The sequence below is a fragment of the Bufo gargarizans genome, chromosome 3 (assembly GCF_014858855.1).
Source record: "Bufo gargarizans isolate SCDJY-AF-19 chromosome 3, ASM1485885v1, whole genome shotgun sequence".
In the NCBI taxonomy this organism is placed as follows: Eukaryota; Metazoa; Chordata; class Amphibia; order Anura; family Bufonidae; genus Bufo; species Bufo gargarizans.
Genome location: NC_058082.1, coordinates 475,411,454 through 475,433,861, shown reverse-complemented (window position 1 = coordinate 475,433,861; position 22,408 = coordinate 475,411,454). Strand labels below are relative to the sequence as shown.

General features: G+C 44.4%; 1 protein-coding gene across 3 annotated transcripts in view; it reads right to left on the bottom strand.

The window, feature by feature from the left end:
- Positions 1 to 22,408, bottom strand: part of ASPA (aspartoacylase) — a 34,673-nt gene that overhangs the window by 1,867 nt on the left and 10,398 nt on the right. For all 3 annotated transcript variants that reach the window (XM_044283736.1, XM_044283735.1, XM_044283734.1), the window contains exons 3-6: positions 20,328 to 20,523; positions 18,930 to 19,023; positions 2,953 to 3,060; positions 305 to 414 (exon numbers count right to left, since the gene is read on the bottom strand). In XM_044283736.1, coding sequence (XP_044139671.1) covers positions 305 to 414; positions 2,953 to 3,060; positions 18,930 to 19,023; positions 20,328 to 20,523 — 508 coding nt within the window. The remainder of the gene's footprint in view (positions 1 to 304; positions 415 to 2,952; positions 3,061 to 18,929; positions 19,024 to 20,327; positions 20,524 to 22,408) is intronic.

Here is a 22,408-nt window from a genome sequence, read left to right as displayed (position 1 = left end):
GTGTGCCCTCAATTACTAATCAGCAATGCTCCTTCACCAATTTTCCCACAACCCACTGAAAAGGGAACTACACAGCCCCATATACAGTCCACTATACAGGGCATAAGTGAATAGGACCTCGGTTGTCAGTGCAGCTTCCACTCTTTATGAGGTAGAGCGAAAGTCCAGCATACATCTGATCAATACTTTAAAAGGCACATACAGATGGACAAAGAATAAAATAACAAATGGTAATATATGAAGAGTAACGCCTATTAAACCAGTGACAGCACCTTCAATATGCAGCCAATCTAGCAGAGCATACCTGGAGGCTTGGATGAATAATTCCAGCAAGGTCACCACGGTCATTCCTTGGATAGTCTATCTTTTCCAGGACTTTGTACACTTCTATACTACAGGGTGGAAACTCTGTCCCTGCAATGTATGTACAAAAATAAAATCATCAGGCTACATAAACCAGGATTATTGAATGACTTTTATACTAGTTTTTTTCAATTTAAATATCTTTATTGTCTTTTTTTTTTTTTTACCCTTACAATACAAACAGTACAAAGACAAATTTCTAATCACATATAACAACCACATATAGAACAATATATCACGTCTATGCCATAGAGCAGGCACATACAACAAAACATCTATAGTCAGGACAGTCCAGCTCTAATAACAATTCTCAAGCATAGATTCCAGAACCCAAAACAAAAACCCATCCCCCCCCCCACTCCTCACCCCCCGCCCATTCCCACCTGGCTTGGTGCGGCCGCCGCGAGGGGCGGCGGAGTATTCTTGCCCCCCTCATAGATATTTTCTTCAGTCCTTTGCAGTTTCACGCATGCTTAACGTGGGCTGTGTTGATAGAGTTTATCTTTTAAGAATGTATAATGGTTTGTTGGGGTATATTTATGCAGTAGTCTCCACCGATTAGTGATCATCAATTCTAATCGGGATATTGCTGCTAGCTATTTCCCTTCTCTGTACGCCCATTCCTATGGCATCGCTTAACCCACGTCGTTTCATGCCCTCAAAGTGTGTTATTCTCGTCATTAAACTTTGCCAGTCATTTATTGTTGGGGGTCTATCTTTCACCCACTGTCTCAGGATTATCACCTTGGCCAATAGAAACCCCTTTAGCCAGTATGCCTGTTCATTTTTGGTAGTTTTGTTTTTGTACTCAGGAGGGAAAAGTCCAAGTACAACTACTTGGATAGTCAAGGGGGGACTATTCCTGCTGTTTGCCACCATTGTCTGAAATATGCAGCCCCAAAAGGTCCTAATGGCAGGGCAGTCCCACAGCATGTGTACAAGCCCTGCGGCTACACAAGAGCATTTCAGACAACTAAATTCTTGACCCTTATTGATATACATTTTAGATAACAGACTCGGGGTAACATATAAACGATGTATTATTTTGAATTGTATCAATCGGTGTTGTCGTGAGAGAGAAGCCTTCTTAATGTTTTGGTATATTTCCCGCCATTGTGAGGGGTTACATTCCCCAATGTCTATCTTCCATTTATCAACACTTTTGAATTTAGTGATAGTGCTTATTTCCTCGATAAATCTCCTATATATTAGTGAAATCTTAACTTTGTTCCCTACTATGTTATAACAAAATAATAAAAACCCCGGAGTAACTCTTGTCAGAGGTGTTTTTTTGAGCGTGTATGCTAATGCGTGTTGTAGTTGACAATATCTATAGTGCTCTAGTGCAGTTATTGGTGCCTGTTGTATCAGTTCCCTTATTGATTTGCTTTTCCCTTTTGTGTATATATGTGAAACTAATGTAATACCTTTTCGAGTCCAGTATTCGTTTTCGTTAAGTGTCAAGAATTCTGTTAGCGCGGGATTATCCCATAGCGGGGAGAAGTCCAAAATTTGAGGGGCATGAATCAGTACCTTGATTTTATTCCAAGCTTTCTGTAGCGCGGCTCCGATGGGACAGGAGTAATCTGCACGCTGAAGCAGCCCGGATTCCAATATACTAAAAATGACTTTTATACTAGTTAATATATCAATACATTAGAAGCTACATAAAGTCCACCTCATCTAACGTCCCACTGCTTTAGTAAATCTGCATTTTTGCATTTATTTTTTTAATGAAATACGCATCTCTGTCCGCAACCTCACAACATTATTTATCTGTGCTCCACTGATTAAGAGATTTATTTGTGATCTACCAATTTATGAGGAGGTTAGAGTGTCTTGAAATACTTTAGAAAAAACAGAGTGGCACTTTGGTGTCCCCCTTTCCCCACATCGTTCCATTGCCCCGGCTAAAGATCCAGTATGTGGACCTAAGAAATTGGGAACTTAAAGTGGCCCTGGAAAAAAAATAAACGTGGCCCCAACGTTGTAGGTAGGTCCAAATCGACAGAAGGTGATACACAGAATACTATCCCACAGAACCAAATACCTAAGTGCGGCACAAAATACCTCTCCAGAAGCTGTCACTCTGCATTGGCCCTCAATAGCTGCCATGTTCTGTCCTCCTCCTCCAGTTGTCTCTAATACGGATATGGAGAAAGGGGCTTAGGAGGTGAGATGTGGGCCACAACACCAGGTAAGCCCTATCTTCAGCATGCTGCCTAGACTTCATCTGATGACCTCTATTGTTCCCCTAGTATTATGTACCCGGCCAGCAGCAGTGAGGAGGCCTAGGGTGGCCCTAAGGGCATCAGCCCACTGGGAAAATTCCCTATAGAGTCTATGGCCAATCCGCCCTTGCCTAAGAATGTGTGGCCTCTAAAGGCCACAGTATAAAAAAAAACTGCACTCCAACACCCAGGGCAAATGTGCCTTTGTCTGGGATAACTTCTCCGATGTATCTCAGATGATCACCCCAAAATGCAGGGGCACATGTTGTAAGAACAACTCCACTGGTAGATTTTGCGATTCTGTATATAAATCATTCTTTGCACTTAGCAGAATGCAATTCTCATCCAGTATCTGTACCTTCATTAAAATATTGCATGAAGTCGACTGCATACTTTACTACGTTCCTCATTTTATGTAGAATATCTGCTCGAATCACCCCATGTGGTTGAGGTCCAACCTCCACACCTGGGGGAAAAAAAAAATCAACATTAAATTAACAATCATAATAATGATGATAATAATAATAATCATAATAATAATAATAATAATAATATTATATAATAATACCTTCAGTTAATCCTAAAGCCAGATTACATGTTTCAGCATTATACAACCATACGGCATTCAAATACACTAACCAATGACAGGAATTATGTGATATACAGTACGTAAAAAGAAGAACTTAAAGGCAGGGGTGTACACAGATCTCATAGGGCCCCATAGCAAGACTTAGTATGGGCTCCCTGAACCTACTTTCCCAGTGTATGTGCGTCAATCACCCTCAGGCAATGCAGAATGCGTGCAACATCCCAGATGACGAATTTATGTTTGTTTGTTTTTTAATCAAGTGGAAGAAATTTTAATTCAATACAAACTGGAATAAAAAATAAAAAAGTTGCCTTTGGCCTCAACCACTTTATCTGACTGTGAAATGGCCGCTTTAAATATATGGCACTAATTCTGAAAAATTTAAATGACAAAAATACGTGGTCTCAAAAAGCAGTAAAAGCTCAACCCCAAATGCAGTTTTGCATTTATACTCGGGGGAGCAGATACTGCGCTTGTGGTCTGTTGCTAAGGGCGATCCCCAGAAAATAATGCATACACTGGAGGGTGCCCACAACAGACCACAAGTGCCACAGAGACATCCTACACCAGATGGTAAAATTTGTGGCTGTGGAATGATATATATAATAAATAATTACAAGAATAGGTGCACTACTGTGATGGATGCAAACAGCAACATCTGACTAAACCCTCACACTGATGTTAAAAATGAGACTTTAGCCAGTATATCCTTATATTAAGGACATACCTGAGCCCGCGCACCACGCCAAGGTTTCTCAAGTGGCACGGGACCTAATGCTAAACCTACCTGTACCATATGGGTAGTACCAGGAGCCAGTGGGCAAATTGTAAGGCCCGACTCAAAGCTCCCAGTTCCCTCCAGTGTGACTAACCACACATACAATGGGAGGAGGGAGGAGGCTTAGAGTCCCACCATTGGCTAAGGTAACATCAGTGTGAGGGTTTAGTCAGATTTTACTGTTTGCATGCACCACAGTAGTGCACCTATAATTGCAATTATTTATTCACTAATTCTGAACACCATATTTCTCAATATATTTACAACCGAACAGGCAAAATTACATTGATCAATCTACTGCTTCTCTTTAATTACAAAGCTAGCTGGCTGCCTACAGTCACCACTAGGGGGAGCTCAGTAAACAGAAATTACATATTTACACACCTGCAATAGGAGCCATAATAATCTCTTTGTATTGAGTTCCCCCTAGTGACGGCTGTGTAAAAATGTGGAGTTTTCACACGTGAAAGAGAAGAGGACCCCCTCCCACGTGGTCTACCTATATTGCAGGTACACAACTGCTTAAAGGGGTTGGCCACCTTTTATGGATTTTTTAGCATACTCCCCACCCATACCCAGTACCTGGGTCCCAGCTTCTCCGCTCCCCGGCCTCAGCTGCCTCGTCATGTCAATTGGTCAAGTGACACAAGGGGGGCACTGGTTGCAGAGGCGCCAAGGTAGATGTTGACAGCGGGGGACCTGAGGGAGGCAGAGAGTCTGTGACTATAATAAACTTTGTATTATATCTTATTATATTATTCTTTCTGCCTCTTAGGCTAGCACAGCTAACCACTGAGTACACTGGGTGCTAAAGCGTATACGGTGCACAAGATCTATGATGCCAAGGTACACACACACACGTACAACTACAAATAATATGCACAGAAATTCAACTTTTTTGCAAGTAAAGGAGTTATGCATTTTACATATTTTTTTAGAAATTCACAGTTTACCTGTATTTGTGCATTAAGCAGTGTGCTTCTACTTGTAGTTCTACGCATTGTGTTGCAGCCAAGGTAGCTTGCACCTGAGTTCAAGCTTCCCTGCTCCTTTTCTCCCCTCAGTGCTGGCATAGGCTACTTTCACACTTGCGTTTTTGCCTGATCCTGCAGGGATCAGCAAAAATGCTTCCATTACTGACAATACAACCATATGCATCTGTTATGAACGGATCCGGTTGTATTATCTTTAAAATAGCCAAGACGGATCCGTCATGAACACCATTGAAAGTCAATGAGGGACGGATCTGTTTTCTATTTTGTCCGAGAAAACTGATCCAGCACCATTGACTTGCATTGAGTGCCATGCCGAATCAGTTTGGCTCAGCATCCCATGCCATACAGAAAACCACAGCTTACTGCGGTTTGCTCTCCGGTCTGGGAACGCAACCATACAGAACGGAATGCATTTTGGAGCATTCCCTTCTGCTCAGTTCAGTTTTGTCCCCATTGATAATGAATAGGGACAAAACGAAAGCAGATCTCAATACCGGAAAAGTAAAACGCAAGTGTGAAAGTAGCCATAGTCAAGCAGGTGAATCGGTCTGACATCTTTCATTCATTTCTGCTTCTAAATTTATAGAACTATATAGCGATATTTCTCTCTAGACTCTGTTATAGAATAGCATAGGGCTATTTATTAGTGAAGTCACTCAGGCTGTGTGTGAAAGTCTCTTTTCTAAGCTGAGGAGGAAGACAAGAGAAGGGATTAACAAGAGCTGACTGCATTGTACTCCTGGGAGATGCAGGTGCTTGATGGTCTCATGTGAAGAGCTGCTGCCTGCCCACAGAAAGTGAAGAGACCAGAGCTGCAGAGGGGTGAGTAAGGCTACTTTTACAATAGCAGTTTTGCTGGATCCGTCATGGTTTAGCAAAAACGCTACCATTACTGATAATACAACCATCTGCATCCGTTATGAACAGATCCGGTTGTATTATCTTTTAACACAGCCAAGATGGGTCGTCATAAACTCTATTAAGAGTCAATGGGGGACGGATCCGTTTTCTATTGTGCCAGATAGTGTCAGAGTTAAACGGATGTGTCCCTATTGACTTGCATTGTGGGTCATGACGGATCCGTCTTGCTCCGCATCCCATGACAGATATGGGAACGCAACCAAATGGAACAGAATGAATTTTGGAGCATTCCGTTCTGTTCGGTTACATTTTGTCCCCATTGACAATGAATGGGGACAAAACGGAAGTGTTTTTTTCCGGTATTGAGACCCTATGACTAGGGATGAGCGAACTCGAACTGTATAGTTCGGGTTCGTACCGAATTTTGGGGTGTCCGTGGCACGGACCCGAACCCGGACATTTTCGTAAAAGTCCGGGTTCGGGTTCGGTGTTAGTCGCTTTCTTCGCGCTTTTGTGACGCTTTCTTGGCGCTTTTTGAAAGGCTGCAAAGCAGCCAATCAACAAGCGTCATACTACTTGCCCCAAGAGGCCATCACAGCCATGCCTACTATTGGCATGGCTGTGATTGGCCAGAGCACCATGTGACCCAGCCTCTATTTAAGCTGGAGTCACATAGCGCCGCCCGTCACTCTGCTCTGATTAGCGTAGGGAGAGGTTGCGGCTGCGACAGTAGGGCGAGATTAGGCAGATTAACTCCTCCAAAGGACTTGATTAACTGATCGATCTGCAGCTGTGGATCATTGAGCTGCTGATCCTCAATTGCTCACTGTTTTTAGGCTGCCCAGACCGTTTGTCAGTCACATTTTTCTGGGGTGATCGGCGGCCATTTTGTGTCTTGTGGTGCGCCAGCACAAGCTGCGACCAAGTGCATTTAACCCTCAATGGTGTGGTTGTTTTTTGGCTAAAGCCTACATCAGGGTGAAGCTGTCACACCAAGTGCATTTAACCAGCAATAGTCTGTTCATTTTTTGGCCATATACTAAATCAGGGGCAAGCTGCGCCTGTCACCAAGTGCATTTAACCCTCAATGGTGTGGTTGTTTTTTGGCTAAAGCCTACATCAGGGTGAAGCTGTCACACCAAGTGCATTTAACCAGCAATAGTCTGTTTATTTTTTGGCCATATCCCAGTCTAATTCTGTCACTAAATCCATACCGGTCACCCAGCGCCTAAATACTAGGCCTCAAATTTATATCCCGCTAAATCTGTCCTTAGTGCTGTAGCTGGGCGAGTTATTTAGTGTCCGTTCAAGCACATTTCTTGTTCTGGGTTGAAATACAATTCCCAATTTAGCAATTTCATAATTTAGTGGTTTCTGCTATATCAGAGCTATTTGAAATCTATCCCTAAAAGGGTATATAATATTCAAGGTGCACATTGGGTCATTCAGAATAACTTCACACACACCCGCTACTGTGTATTTCCAAGTCTAATTCTGGCACTAAACCCATACCTGTCACCCAGCGCCTAAATACTAGGCCTCAAATTTATATCCTGCTAAATCTCTCGTTACCGCTGTACTGTTGTTGCTGGGCAAGATATTTAGTGTCCGTCAAAGCACATTTTTTGTTCTGGGTTGAAATACAATTCCCAATTTAGCAATTTCATAATTTAGTGGTTCCTGCTATATCAGAGCTATTTGAAATCTATCCCAAAAAGGGTATATAATATTCAAGGTGCACATAGGGTCATTCAGAATAACTTCACACACACCCGCTACTGTGTATTTCCAAGTCTAATTCTGTCACTAAACCCATACCTGTCACCCAGCGCCTAAATACTAGGCCTCAAATTTATATCCTGCTAAATCTCTCGTTACCGCTGTACTGTTGTTGCTGGGCAAGATATTTAGTGTCCGTCAAAGCACATTTTTTGTTCTGGGTTGAAATACAATTCCCAATTTAGCAATTTCATAATTTAGTGGTTCCTGCTATATCAGAGCTATTTGAAATCTATCCCAAAAAGGGTATATAATATTCAAGGTGCACATAGGGTCATTCAGAATAACTTCACACACACCCGCTACTGTGTATTTCCAAGTCTAATTCTGTCACTAAACCCATACCTGTCACCCAGCGCCTAAATACTAGGCCTCAAATTTATATCCTGCTAAATCTCTCGTTACCGCTGTACTGTTGTTGCTGGGCAAGATATTTAGTGTCCGTCAAAGCACATTTTTTGTTCTGGGTTGAAATACAATTCCCAATTTAGCAATTTCATAATTTAGTTGTTTCTGCTATATCAGAGCTATTTGAAATCTATCCCTAAAAGGGTATATAATATTCAAGGTGCACATTGGGTCATTCAGAATAACTTCACACACACCCGCTACTGTGTATTTCCAAGTCTAATTCTGTCACTAAACCCATACCTGTCACCCAGCGCCTAAATACTAGGCCTCAAATTTATATCCTGCTAAATCTCTCGTTACCGCTGTACTGTTGTTGCTGGGCAAGATATTTAGTGTCCGTCAAAGCACATTTTTTGTTCTGGGTTGAAATACAATTCCCAATTTAGCAATTTCATAATTTAGTGGTTCCTGCTATATCAGAGCTATTTGAAATCTATCCCAAAAAGGGTATATAATATTCAAGGTGCACATAGGGTCATTCAGAATAACTTCACACACACCCGCTACTGTGTATTTCCAAGTCTAATTCTGTCACTAAACCCATACCTGTCACCCAGCGCCTAAATACTAGGCCTCAAATTTATATCCTGCTAAATCTCTCGTTACCGCTGTACTGTTGTTGCTGGGCAAGATATTTAGTGTCCGTCAAAGCACATTTTTTGTTCTGGGTTGAAATACAATTCCCAATTTAGCAATTTCATAATTTAGTTGTTTCTGCTATATCAGAGCTATTTGAAATCTATCCCTAAAAGGGTATATAATATTCAAGGTGCACATTGGGTCATTCAGAATAACTTCACACACACCCGCTACTGTGTATTTCCAAGTCTAATTCTGTCACTAAACCCATACCTGTCACCCAGCGCCTAAATACTAGGCCTCAAATTTATATCCTGCTAAATCTCTCGTTACCGCTGTACTGTTGTTGCTGGGCAAGATATTTAGTGTCCGTCAAAGCACATTTTTTGTTCTGGGTTGAAATACAATTCCCAATTTAGCAATTTCATAATTTAGTGGTTCCTGCTATATCAGAGCTATTTGAAATCTATCCCAAAAAGGGTATATAATATTCAAGGTGCACATAGGGTCATTCAGAATAACTTCACACACACCCGCTACTGTGTATTTCCAAGTCTAATTCTGTCACTAAACCCATACCTGTCACCCAGCGCCTAAATACTAGGCCTCAAATTTATATCCTGCTAAATCTCTCGTTACCGCTGTACTGTTGTTGCTGGGCAAGATATTTAGTGTCCGTCAAAGCACATTTTTTGTTCTGGGTTGAAATACAATTCCCAATTTAGCAATTTCATAATTTAGTTGTTTCTGCTATATCAGAGCTATTTGAAATCTATCCCTAAAAGGGTATATAATATTCAAGGTGCACATTGGGTCATTCAGAATAACTTCACACACACCCGCTACTGTGTATTTCCAAGTCTAATTCTGTCACTAAACCCATACCTGTCACCCAGCGCCTAAATACTAGGCCTCAAATTTATATCCTGCTAAATCTCTCGTTACCGCTGTACTGTTGTTGCTGGGCAAGATATTTAGTGTCCGTCAAAGCACATTTTTTGTTCTGGGTTGAAATACAATTCCCAATTTAGCAATTTCATAATTTAGTGGTTCCTGCTATATCAGAGCTATTTGAAATCTATCCCAAAAAGGGTATATAATATTCAAGGTGCACATAGGGTCATTCAGAATAACTTCACACACACCCGCTACTGTGTATTTCCAAGTCTAATTCTGTCACTAAACCCATACCTGTCACCCAGCGCCTAAATACTAGGCCTCAAATTTATATCCTGCTAAATCTCTCGTTACCGCTGTACTGTTGTTGCTGGGCAAGATATTTAGTGTCCGTCAAAGCACATTTTTTGTTCTGGGTTGAAATACAATTCCCAATTTAGCAATTTCATAATTTAGTGGTTCCTGCTATATCAGAGCTATTTGAAATCTATCCCAAAAAGGGTATATAATATTCAAGGTGCACATAGGGTCATTCAGAATAACTTCACACACACCCGCTACTGTGTATTTCCAAGTCTAATTCTGTCACTAAACCCATACCTGTCACCCAGCGCCTAAATACTAGGCCTCAAATTTATATCCTGCTAAATCTCTCGTTACCGCTGTACTGTTGTTGCTGGGCAAGATATTTAGTGTCCGTCAAAGCACATTTTTTGTTCTGGGTTGAAATACAATTCCCAATTTAGCAATTTCATAATTTAGTTGTTTCTGCTATATCAGAGCTATTTGAAATCTATCCCTAAAAGGGTATATAATATTCAAGGTGCACATTGGGTCATTCAGAATAACTTCACACACACCCGCTACTGTGTATTTCCAAGTCTAATTCTGTCACTAAACCCATACCTGTCACCCAGCGCCTAAATACTAGGCCTCAAATTTATATCCTGCTAAATCTCTCGTTACCGCTGTACTGTTGTTGCTGGGCAAGATATTTAGTGTCCGTCAAAGCACATTTTTTGTTCTGGGTTGAAATACAATTCCCAATTTAGCAATTTCATAATTTAGTGGTTCCTGCTATATCAGAGCTATTTGAAATCTATCCCAAAAAGGGTATATAATATTCAAGGTGCACATAGGGTCATTCAGAATAACTTCACACACACCCGCTACTGTGTATTTCCAAGTCTAATTCTGTCACTAAACCCATACCTGTCACCCAGCGCCTAAATACTAGGCCTCAAATTTATATCCTGCTAAATCTCTCGTTACCGCTGTACTGTTGTTGCTGGGCAAGATATTTAGTGTCCGTCAAAGCACATTTTTTGTTCTGGGTTGAAATACAATTCCCAATTTAGCAATTTCATAATTTAGTGGTTCCTGCTATATCAGAGCTATTTGAAATCTATCCCAAAAAGGGTATATAATATTCAAGGTGCACATAGGGTCATTCAGAATAACTTCACACACACCGCTTCTGTGCATTTCCAAGTCTAATTCTGTCACTAAATCCATACCGGTCACCCAGCGCCTAAATACTAGGCCTCAAATTTATATCCCGCTAAATCTCTCGTTACCGCTGTCCTGTTGTAGCTGGGCAAGTTATTTAGTGTCCGTCAAAGCACATTTTTTGTTCTGGGTTGAAATACAATTCCCAATTTAGCAATTTCATAATTTAGTGGTTTCTGCTATATCAGAGCTATTTGAAATCTATCCCTAAAAGGGTATATAATATTCAAGGTGCACATTGGGTCATTCAGAATAACTTCACACACACCCGCTACTGTGTATTTTCTAGTCTAATTCTGTCACTAAACCCATACCTGTCACCCAGCGCCTAAATACTAGGCCTCAAATTTATATCCTGCTAAATCTCTCGTTACCGCTGTCCTGTTGTGGCTGGGAAAGTTATTTAGTGTCCGTCAAAGCACATTTTTTGTTCTGGGTTGAAATACAATTCCCAATTTAGCAATTTCATAATTTAGTGGTTTCTGCTATATCAGAGCTATTTGAAATCTATCCCTAAAAGGGTATATAATATTCAAGGTGCACATTGGGTCATTCAGAATAACTTCACACACACACGCTTCTGTGCATTTCCAAGTCTAATTCTGTCACTAAATCCATACCGGTCACCCAGCGCCTAAATACTAGGCCTCAAATTTATATCCCGCTGAATTTGAATACAATACATTGGGCCAAATAATATATTTGTTGTTGTGGTGAACCATAACAATGAGAAAAACATCTAGTAAGGGACGCGGACGTGGACATGGTCGTGGTGGTGTTAGTGGACCCTCTGGTGCTGGGAGAGGACGTGGCCGTTCTGCCACATCCACACGTCCTAGTGTACCAACTACCTCAGGTCCCAGTAGCCGCCAGAATTTACAGCGATATATGGTGGGGCCCAATGCCGTTCTAAGGATGGTAAGGCCTGAGCAGGTACAGGCATTAGTCAATTGGGTGGCCGACAGTGGATCCAGCACGTTCACATTATCTCCCACCCAGTCTTCTGCAGAAAGCGCACAGATGGCGCCTGAAAACCAACCCCATCAGTCTGTCACATCACCCCCATGCATACCAGGGAAACTGTCTCAGCCTCAAGTTATGCAGCAGTCTCTTATGCTGTTTGAAGACTCCGCTGGCAGGGTTTCCCAAGGGCATCCACCTAGCCCTTCCCCAGCGGTGAAAGACATAGAATGCCCTGACGCACAACCACTTATGTTTCCTGATGATGAGGACATGGGAATACCACCTCAGCATGTCTCTGATGATGACGAAACACAGGTGCCAACTGCTGCGTCTTTCTGCAGTGTGCAGACTGAACAGGAGGTCAGGGATCAAGACTGGGTGGAAGACGATGCAGGGGACGATGAGGTCCTAGACCCCACATGGAATGAAGGTCGTGCCACTGACTTTCACAGTTCGGAGGAAGAGGCAGTGGTGAGACCGAGCCAACAGCGTAGCAAAAGAGGGAGCAGTGGGCAAAAGCAGAACACCCGCCGCCAAGAGACTCCGCCTGCTACTGACCGCCGCCATCTGGGACCGAGCACCCCAAAGGCAGCTTCAAGGAGTTCCCTGGCATGGCACTTCTTCAAACAATGTGCTGACGACAAGACCCGAGTGGTTTGCACGCTGTGCCATCAGAGCCTGAAGCGAGGCATTAACGTTCTGAACCTGAGCACAACCTGCATGACCAGGCACCTGCATGCAAAGCATGAACTGCAGTGGAGTAAACACCTTAAAACCAAGGAAGTCACTCAGGCTCCCCCTGCTACCTCTTCTGCTGCTGCCGCCTCGGCCTATTCTGCTGCTGCCGCCTCGGCCTCTTCCTCCGCCTCTGGAGGAACGTTGGCACCTGCCGCCCAGCAAACAGGGGATGTACCACCAACACCACCACCACCACCTCCGTCACCAAGCGTCTCAACCATGTCACACGCCAGTGTTCAGCTCTCCATCTCACAAACATTTGATAGAAAGCGTAAATTCCCACCTAGCCACCCTCGATCCCTGGCCCTGAATGCCAGCATTTCTAAACTACTGGCCTATGAAATGCTGTCATTTAGGCTGGTGGACACAGACAGCTTCAAACAGCTCATGTCGCTTGCTGTCCCACAGTATGTTGTTCCCAGCCGCCACTACTTCTCCAAGAGAGCCGTGCCTTCCCTGCACAACCAAGTATCCGATAAAATCAAGTGTGCACTGCGCAACGCCATCTGTGGCAAGGTCCACCTAACCACAGATACGTGGACCAGTAAGCACGGCCAGGGACGCTATATCTCCCTAACTGCACACTGGGTAAATGTAGTGGCAGCTGGGCCCCAGGCGGAGAGCTGTTTGGCGCACGTCCTTCCGCCGCCAAGGATCGCAGGGCAACATTCTTTGCCTCCTGTTGCCACCTCCTCCTTCTCGGCTTCCTCCTCCTCTTCTTCCACCTGCTCATCCAGTCAGCCACACACCTTCACCACCAACTTCAGCACAGCCCGGGGTAAACGTCAGCAGGCCATTCTGAAACTCATATGTTTGGGGGACAGGCCCCACACCGCACAGGAGTTGTGGCGGGGTATTGAACAACAGACCGACGAGTGGTTGCTGCCGGTGAGCCTCAAGCCCGGCCTGGTGGTGTGTGATAATGGGCGAAATCTCGTTGCAGCTCTGGGACTAGCCAATTTGACGCACATCCCTTGCTTGGCGCATGTGCTGAATTTGGTGGTGCAGAAGTTCATTCACAACTACCCCGACATGTCAGAGCTGCTGCATAAAGTGCGGGCCGTCTGTTCGCGCTTCCGGCGTTCACATCCTGCTGCTGCTCGCCTGTCTGCGCTACAGCGTAACTTCGGCCTTCCCGCTCACCGCCTCATATGCGACGTGCCCACCAGGTGGAACTCCACCTTGCACATGCTGGACAGACTGTGCGAGCAGCAGCAGGCCATAGTGGAGTTTCAGCTGCAGCACGCACGGGTCAGTCGCACTACAGAACAGCACCACTTCACCACCAATGACTGGGCCTCCATGCGAGACCTGTGTGCCCTGTTGCGCTGTTTCGAGTACTCCACCAACATGGCCAGTGGCGATGACACCGTTATCAGCGTTACAATACCACTTCTATGTCTCCTTGAGAAAACACTTAGGGCGATGATGGAAGAGGAGGTGGCCCAGGAGGAGGAGGAGGAGGAAGAGGGGTCATTTTTAGCACTTTCAGGCCAGTCTCTTCGAAGTGACTCAGAGGGAGGTTTTTGGCAACAGCAGAGGCCAGGTACAAATGTGGCCAGCCAGGGCCCACTACTGGAGGACGAGGAGGACGAGGATGAGGAGGAGGTGGAGGAGGATGAGGATGAAGCATGGTCACAGCGGGGTGGCACCCAACGCAGCTCGGGTCCATCACTGGTGCGTGGCTGGGGGGAAAGGCAGGACGATGACGATACGCCTCCCACAGAGGACAGCTTGTCCTTACCCCTGGGCAGCCTGGCACACATGAGCGACTACATGCTGCAGTGCCTGCGCAACGACAGCAGAGTTGCCCACATTTTAACCTGTGCGGACTACTGGGTTGCCACCCTGCTGGATCCACGCTACAAAGACAATGTGCCCACCTTACTTCCTGCACTGGAGCGTGATAGGAAGATGCGCGAGTACAAGCGCACGTTGGTAGACGCGCTACTGAGAGCATTCCCAAATGTCACAGGGGAACAAGTGGAAGCCCAAGGCCAAGGCAGAGGAGGAGCAAGAGGTCGCCAAGGCAGCTGTGTCACGGCCAGCTCCTCTGAGGGCAGGGTTAGCATGGCAGAGATGTGGAAAACTTTTGTCAACACGCCACAGCTAACTGCACCACCACCTGATACGCAACGTGTTAGCAGGAGGCAACATTTCACTAACATGGTGGAACAGTACGTGTGCACACCCCTCCACGTACTGACTGATGGTTCGGCCCCATTCAACTTCTGGGTCTCTAAATTGTCCACGTGGCCAGAGCTAGCCTTTTATGCCTTGGAGGTGCTGGCCTGCCCGGCGGCCAGCGTTTTGTCTGAACGTGTATTCAGCACGGCAGGGGGCGTCATTACAGACAAACGCAGCCGCCTGTCTACAGCCAATGTGGACAAGCTGACGTTCATAAAAATGAACCAGGCATGGATCCCACAGGATCTGTCCGTCCCTTGTCCAGATTAGACATTAACTATCTCCCCTTAACCATTATATTATTGGACTCCAGGGCACTTCCTCATTCAATCCTATTTTTATTTTCATTTTACCATTATATTGCGAGGCTACCCAAAGTTGAATGAACCTATCCTGTGTCTGGGTGCCGGGGCCTAAATATATGCCAATGGACTGTTCCAATGTTGGGTGACGTGAAGCCTGATTCTCTGCTATGACATGCAGAATGATTCTCTGCTGACATGAAGCCAGATTGTCTGTTACGGGACCTCTCTCCTCTGCCTGGGTGCTGGGCCTAAATATATGCCAATGGACTGTTGCAGTGGTGGCTGACGTGAAGCCTCATTCTCTGCTATGACATGCAGACTAATTCTCTGCTGACATGAAGACAGATTCTCTGTTACGGGACCTCTCTCCTCTGCCTGTGTGCTGGGCCTAAATATATGCCAATGGACTGTTGCAGTGGTGGCTGACGTGAAGCCTCATTCTCTGCTATGACATGCAGACTGATTCTCTGCTGACATGAAGCCAGATTGTCTGTTACGGGACCTCTCTCCTCTGCCTGTGTGCTAGGCCTAAATATATGCCAATGGACTGTTGCAGTGGTGGCTGACGTGAAGCCTCATTCTCTGCTATGACATGCAGACTAATTCTCTGCTGACATGAAGACAGATTCTCTGTTACGGGACCTCTCTGCTCTGCCTGTGTGCTAGGCCTAAATATATGCCAATGGACTGTTGCAGTGGTGGCTGACGTGAAGCCTCATTCTCTGCTATGACATGCAGACTAATTCTCTGCTGACATGAAGACAGATTCTCTGTTACGGGACCTCCCTCCTCTGCCTGGGTGCTGGGCCTAAATATATGCCAATGGACTGTTGCAGTGGTGGCTGACGTGAAGCCTCATTCTCTGCTATGACATGCAGACTAATTCTCTGCTGACATGAAGACAGATTCTCTGTTACGGGACCTCCCTCCTCTGCCTGGGTGCTGGGCCTAAATATATGCCAATGGACTGTTGCAGTGGTGGCTGACGTGAAGCCTCATTCTCTGCTATGACATGCAGACTAATTCTCTGCTGACATGAAGACAGATTCTCTGTTACGGGACCTCTCTCCTCTGCCTGTGTGCTAGGCCTAAATATATGCCAATGGACTGTTGCAGTGGTGGCTGACGTGAAGCCTCATTCTCTGCTATGACATGCAGACTAATTCTCTGCTGACATGAAGACAGATTCTCTGTTACGGGACCTCCCTCCTCTGCCTGTGTGCTAGGCCTAAATATATGCCAATGGACTGTTGCAGTGGTGGCTGACGTGAAGCCTCATTCTCTGCTATGACATGCAGACTAATTCTCTGCTGACATGAAGACAGATTCTCTGTTACGGGACCTCTCTGCTCTGCCTGTGTGCTAGGCCTAAATATATGCCAATGGACTGTTGCAGTGGTGGCTGACGTGAAGCCTCATTCTCTGCTATGACATGCAGACTAATTCTCTGCTGACATGAAGACAGATTCTCTGTTACGGGACCTCCCTCCTCTGCCTGGGTGCTGGGCCTAAATATATGCCAATGGACTGTTGCAGTGGTGGCTGACGTGAAGCCTCATTCTCTGCTATGACATGCAGACTAATTCTCTGCTGACATGAAGACAGATTCTCTGTTACGGGACCTCCCTCCTCTGCCTGGGTGCTGGGCCTAAATATATGCCAATGGACTGTTGCAGTGGTGGCTGACGTGAAGCCTCATTCTCTGCTATGACATGCAGACTAATTCTCTGCTGACATGAAGACAGATTCTCTGTTACGGGACCTCTCTCCTCTGCCTGTGTGCTAGGCCTAAATATATGCCAATGGACTGTTGCAGTGGTGGCTGACGTGAAGCCTCATTCTCTGCTATGACATGCAGACTAATTCTCTGCTGACATGAAGACAGATTCTCTGTTACGGGACCTCTCTCCTCTGCCTGTGTGCTAGGCCTAAATATATGCCAATGGACTGTTGCAGTGGTGGGTGACGTGAAGCCTCATTCTCTGCTATGACATGCAGACTGATTCTCTGCTGTCATGAAGCCAGATTGTCTGTTACGGGACCTCTCTGCTCTGCCTGTGTGCTAGGCCTAAATATATGCCAATGGACTGTTGCAGTGGTGGGTGACGTGAAGCCTCATTCTCTGCTATGACATGCAGACTGATTCTCTGCTGACATGAAGCCAGATTGTCTGTTACGGGACCTCTCTCCTCTGCCTGTGTGCTAGGCCTAAATATATGCCAATGGACTGTTGCAGTGGTGGCTGACGTGAAGCCTCATTCTCTGCTATGACATGCAGACTAATTCTCTGCTGACATGAAGCCAGATTGTCTGTTACGGGACCTCTCTCCTCTGCCTGTGTGCTAGGCCTAAATATATGCCAATGGACTGTTGCAGTGGTGGGTGACGTGAAGCCTCATTCTCTGCTATGACATGCAGACTCTGCTGACATGAAGCCAGATTGTCTGTTACGGGACCTCCCTCCTCTGCCTGGGTGCTGGGCCTAAATATATGCCAATGGACTGTTGCAGTGGTGGCTGACGTGAAGCCTCATTCTCTGCTATGACATGCAGACTAATTCTCTGCTGACATGAAGACAGATTCTCTGTTACGGGACCTCTCTCCTCTGCCTGTGTGCTAGGCCTAAATATATGCCAATGGACTGTTGCAGTGGTGGCTGACGTGAAGCCTCATTCTCTGCTATGACATGCAGACTAATTCTCTGCTGACATGAAGACAGATTCTCTGTTACGGGACCTCCCTCCTCTGCCTGGGTGCTGGGCCTAAATATATGCCAATGGACTGTTGCAGTGGTGGCTGACGTGAAGCCTCATTCTCTGCTATGACATGCAGACTAATTCTCTGCTGACATGAAGACAGATTCTCTGTTACGGGACCTCTCTCCTCTGCCTGGGTGCCGGGGCCTAAATATCTGAGAATGGACTGTTCCAGTGGTGGGTGACGGGAAGCCAGATTCTCTGCTATGGAACCTCTCTCCAATTGATTTTGGTTAATTTTTATTTATTTAATTTTTATTTTAATTCATTTCCCTATCCACATTTGTTTGCAGGGGATTTACCTACATGTTGCTGCCTTTTGCAGCCCTCTAGCTCTTTCCTGGGCTGTTTTACAGCCTTTTTAGTGCCGAAAAGTTCGGGTCCCCATTGACTTCAATGGGGTTCGGGTTCGGGACGAAGTTCGGATCGGGTTCGGATCCCGAACCCGAACATTTCCGGGATGTTCGGCCGAACTTCTCGAACCCGAACATCCAGGTGTTCGCTCAACTCTACCTATGACGGATCTCAATTCTGGAAAATAGAAATGCTAATGTAAAGGAGCCTTGACAATTACATACAAGAACCCTTTTTTTTTTTTTGCATTGACATACTTAAAATAACTGGTGTGCGTTCCTTTCAATAATTTTTATTTTTTTTATGCATGGGATACCCCATTAATGAACATAAAATATTTATTGTTAGTTTATCAATCTATTTTGGAAGCTAATTACCATTGATCAGAACCCCATGTATTAGCAACATACAGGTAATCAATAGCAATTGACCGTTTGCATTATTATGTATATGGACACTTTAAAAGAATCGATAATGGAGCAGAGTCCCTTTGGGCAGCTGAGTACTTATAATATGAACCTTTAATATAATAAGTATCTTTTGCTTAGTACAGAGTTTCTCTGCGCCTGTTTTATTGCCTCGTTAATTATATTTTAATACAGAAATGTTAGTGGAAGAGTCCAGGGTCACTTACCAATTGAATGCTTTGCTATAGAGCGAGTTGTTGCATATTTTACATCAGGGTGTTCAATTAACAACACAGCACAAGGTTCGGGAGCCATGGACTTCTGTGGTATACGTAAAAAGAAGAACTTAAATGGTCACTGCCTTCAAAAAAAAGTTTGCCTAAATCAATAGTGCAGGTGAATATAAGAAACTTTGTATCATAGTTTATTAGAAAAAAATGCTTCTTTCTCCCTCCTCAACCCTTCCCAGGTTAACATTCCCTGACAAGTCTGTTTGACCTCTGTCAGCTCACTGAAGGATCATTCTGCCCATAGAAGACTATGAGCCGCATTTATAGGGAAGAGACATAAAAGAGCTTATTTATGGAGACAGAAACACACATGCTGCCGATTAAAATCTATGGAGAAGGGAAGAAGAATGAGCTGCTAGAGGTGGAAAGGGGCATTTTTTTCCATATATTCACCTGTACTGTTGACTTACGCAAAGTTTGTTGAAACAACATGTAATTTTTATGATTAAATTACAGGGATGTATGCAAGAGAGCAACTTGGAAAAAAATACTTCCATGCCAGTAAAGCTCCGAGGACATTTTCAGATATGAGGCCCATATGGGCTTACACAGGAGAGAAAGGGCCCATATCAGAAAATAAAATGGTGACATTCCCCTCTAACTCTCAAGGTTATTCAATTCCACTTTCAAACTTTTGGAAAACAGAAAGGTGACATAATCACCTCTGGGGCTGACCCCTTGTACACCCTCAACATGTGTTTATGGTATGTATTACCATGTGTACACGAGTATGTGGGCAGGTGAATAATACCCACCCTACGTAAAATGTTATTCTGGACAACAGGTTCAGATTTGTTAACTTGTTATGTGCGATATGCCTTTTCTTTCCCCATGCAGGTTGTGGTCTTTTAGTAGAATTGTGTTGATGAGTTACATACGGCCTTCCACTTTCTTTCCCCTTCGAGGGCAAACTATTGGGATAGAAGGAATTAACAAGAATGGTATGCAAATTCTTGTTTGCGGTTTGCAAGGAGGCCCACGCCAGTGTAGTGAAAGCATCAGCTGAGGGCGTAATGAGGATATCCAGTGCCAGGGGCCAGTAAATTACCACCCGAGAGAGCATTACAGAGGACAGAGGTAGCCCACTAAAGACGGCAGTGCAAGAACTTGTGACATGAAGCAGAATCCTCTGACAATATTGAACTCTGTAGATCCCAGTGGCTAATAGCTGCACAAGGACATCCCTGTCTCCATTATCTGCTGTGACAGTGCCAAAGGACCCCTACATATAGTCATGAAGAAAAACATCAAGGCCTGAAACCACAAAAAGTACAGTACTAGTTGAGCATGGATGACCCTTGTGTCCTCAATGCCTAGATGCGTTCATGATCTTACCTGAATGTATTTACACAACTGTATAGAGAAAACATCTCTAGAATTCTCAAGGATCAGTGTCGCCCCCATGTGTGCAGTGGTGTTGTGCAGGTCGAGTATTACATCGTAAGCATCTTTACTCCCTTTTGGACCAAATATGGAGTTGATTTTTTGTGCTTGTTCTATTTCATATGGTACTTTTCCTGCATGATCATTGCTGCAAAATAAGAAGACAAGACATCTCTTACCTAGAAAGGAACATGAATCTGCTTGGTCACAACACTTGCTAAATAAAATGTTGTCTAGGGTACAATTTAAAAGGATTTTCCGAGACTTAAATACTGAGGACCTATCCTCTGGATAGCTCATCAGTATCTAATCTGTGGGGGTCCGACACTCAGGACCTCCACCAATCATCTTTTTGAGAAGGCACCGACGCTCGCAATAGCGTGGCAGCCTTCTTGCAGCTTTCCCTAGGCTGAGTGACTGCACGTTCATCGGTCACAAGGCCTAGGCGCAACTCAGCCTCATTGAAGTTTATGGGGCTGAGCTGTGATATTAAGCACAGCCGATATACAATGCGTTACTTGGCGACTATTTTTCCATAAGAGAGGAATCACAGTTTTAGCTGCTAAAACTAGGAATCTGATGAGGTCTCTAGTGTGATTGCCTAGAGCACCTGGAAGCATGCATAACAAGGGGGCGCGATTATTATCCAGCTCTGTCCTGGTAATTTTACAGATAAGATGTTAAGATCACTTTACACCAGAAAGGTTGTAACAAAGCGCATTCCCATTAGATATGGGGCACGGTGCCCTTCACTTGTCCACAGCGCTCTGATTTTTTAAAATTCTCAGATATCCTTCACACATTCATAGTGCAACATAATAAAATTCTGTCTTCCTATAGCTGCCACTAGGGGGAGCTAACTGTACAGAGATTTTTACAGCTTTCATTAGAACTCAAATTTGTAAGCAGTGATAGAAATACAGCCTTGAATAGCACCTATCAACAGGGTCTACTCTATTAAACCTGCTGAGTATAATGACACTGTATCTCTCGTGTGAAAATCAGTTGCTGCATTACCGGAAAAAAATATAAAAATGTGCAAATGAGGACTTCAATGCACCGAGGGACCACAGCTTTCCAATGCTGGCCCTGCCCCTCAGTGCACTGAAGTCATCATTAACATATAGAATAAAGAATTGTTTTCTTGGGAACACAGCAACTGATTTTCATGAGATAGGTATCATTTTATTCTGCAGGATCAGCCCTATATCTAGTTTAACAGAGTTTATCCTGCTGACACTCTTTAAAAGGCAGGACCAGGCAATGGTAACATCATCATACCTGGTCCTGTCAGTCAAAGTGGAGAGGATGCAGCAGTTACCGAGAGAGCAGAACCTGTAGGTGTAACTGCAACGCCCCCGTTGCTCCTAGAGGCTCATTTGCATATATTAAGACTTAATTTTCTCAGCAATGCGGGCACATATGAACATGGGACAAACTCAGATGCCTTTAGTGGCCAAGCGCACATGTAACAGGACAGCGAGTAGCATAGGTACAAATCTGCTGACAGATGCCCTTTAAATCTGACTTTTTCACTTACTAGCAGGAAACTTTGGAGAAATTACTGTAAATCTCAAGCAGCTTTCAAAATGCCGCATCAACAAAATAAGGCTGTTTTATGCTAGAGGTTTGCATTTTCCATGCCATAGGCAAATACAAGCTGGTGTAAACATATCATTGTGTCTACTGAAATACTAGTTAAGATATCAGGAAGAGAAGTTATTAGGATTAGCGTATTCCCATGGAGTATACAGAGTTGTGCAATCCCGGCAGCATCACTTGTGATAATGAAGCAAAGTGGATCCATTCAACTCATGCCAAGAACAAACCCCGGGAACAAATGATGGGACGACTCAGCACAAGCAGAAATGTCACTGACATGGAAGAGAAATGTTCCCTGGTCCAGCAGTGCAAAAATGCACAGATCTGTGTAAGCCAGAGAAAATACTTTGGGGGGAATTTACTGTATCATGAGGGGAAATGTGAAATCCGTTTTGCTTGAGTCTACGTTGGAGGACTTTATGCCACATTTA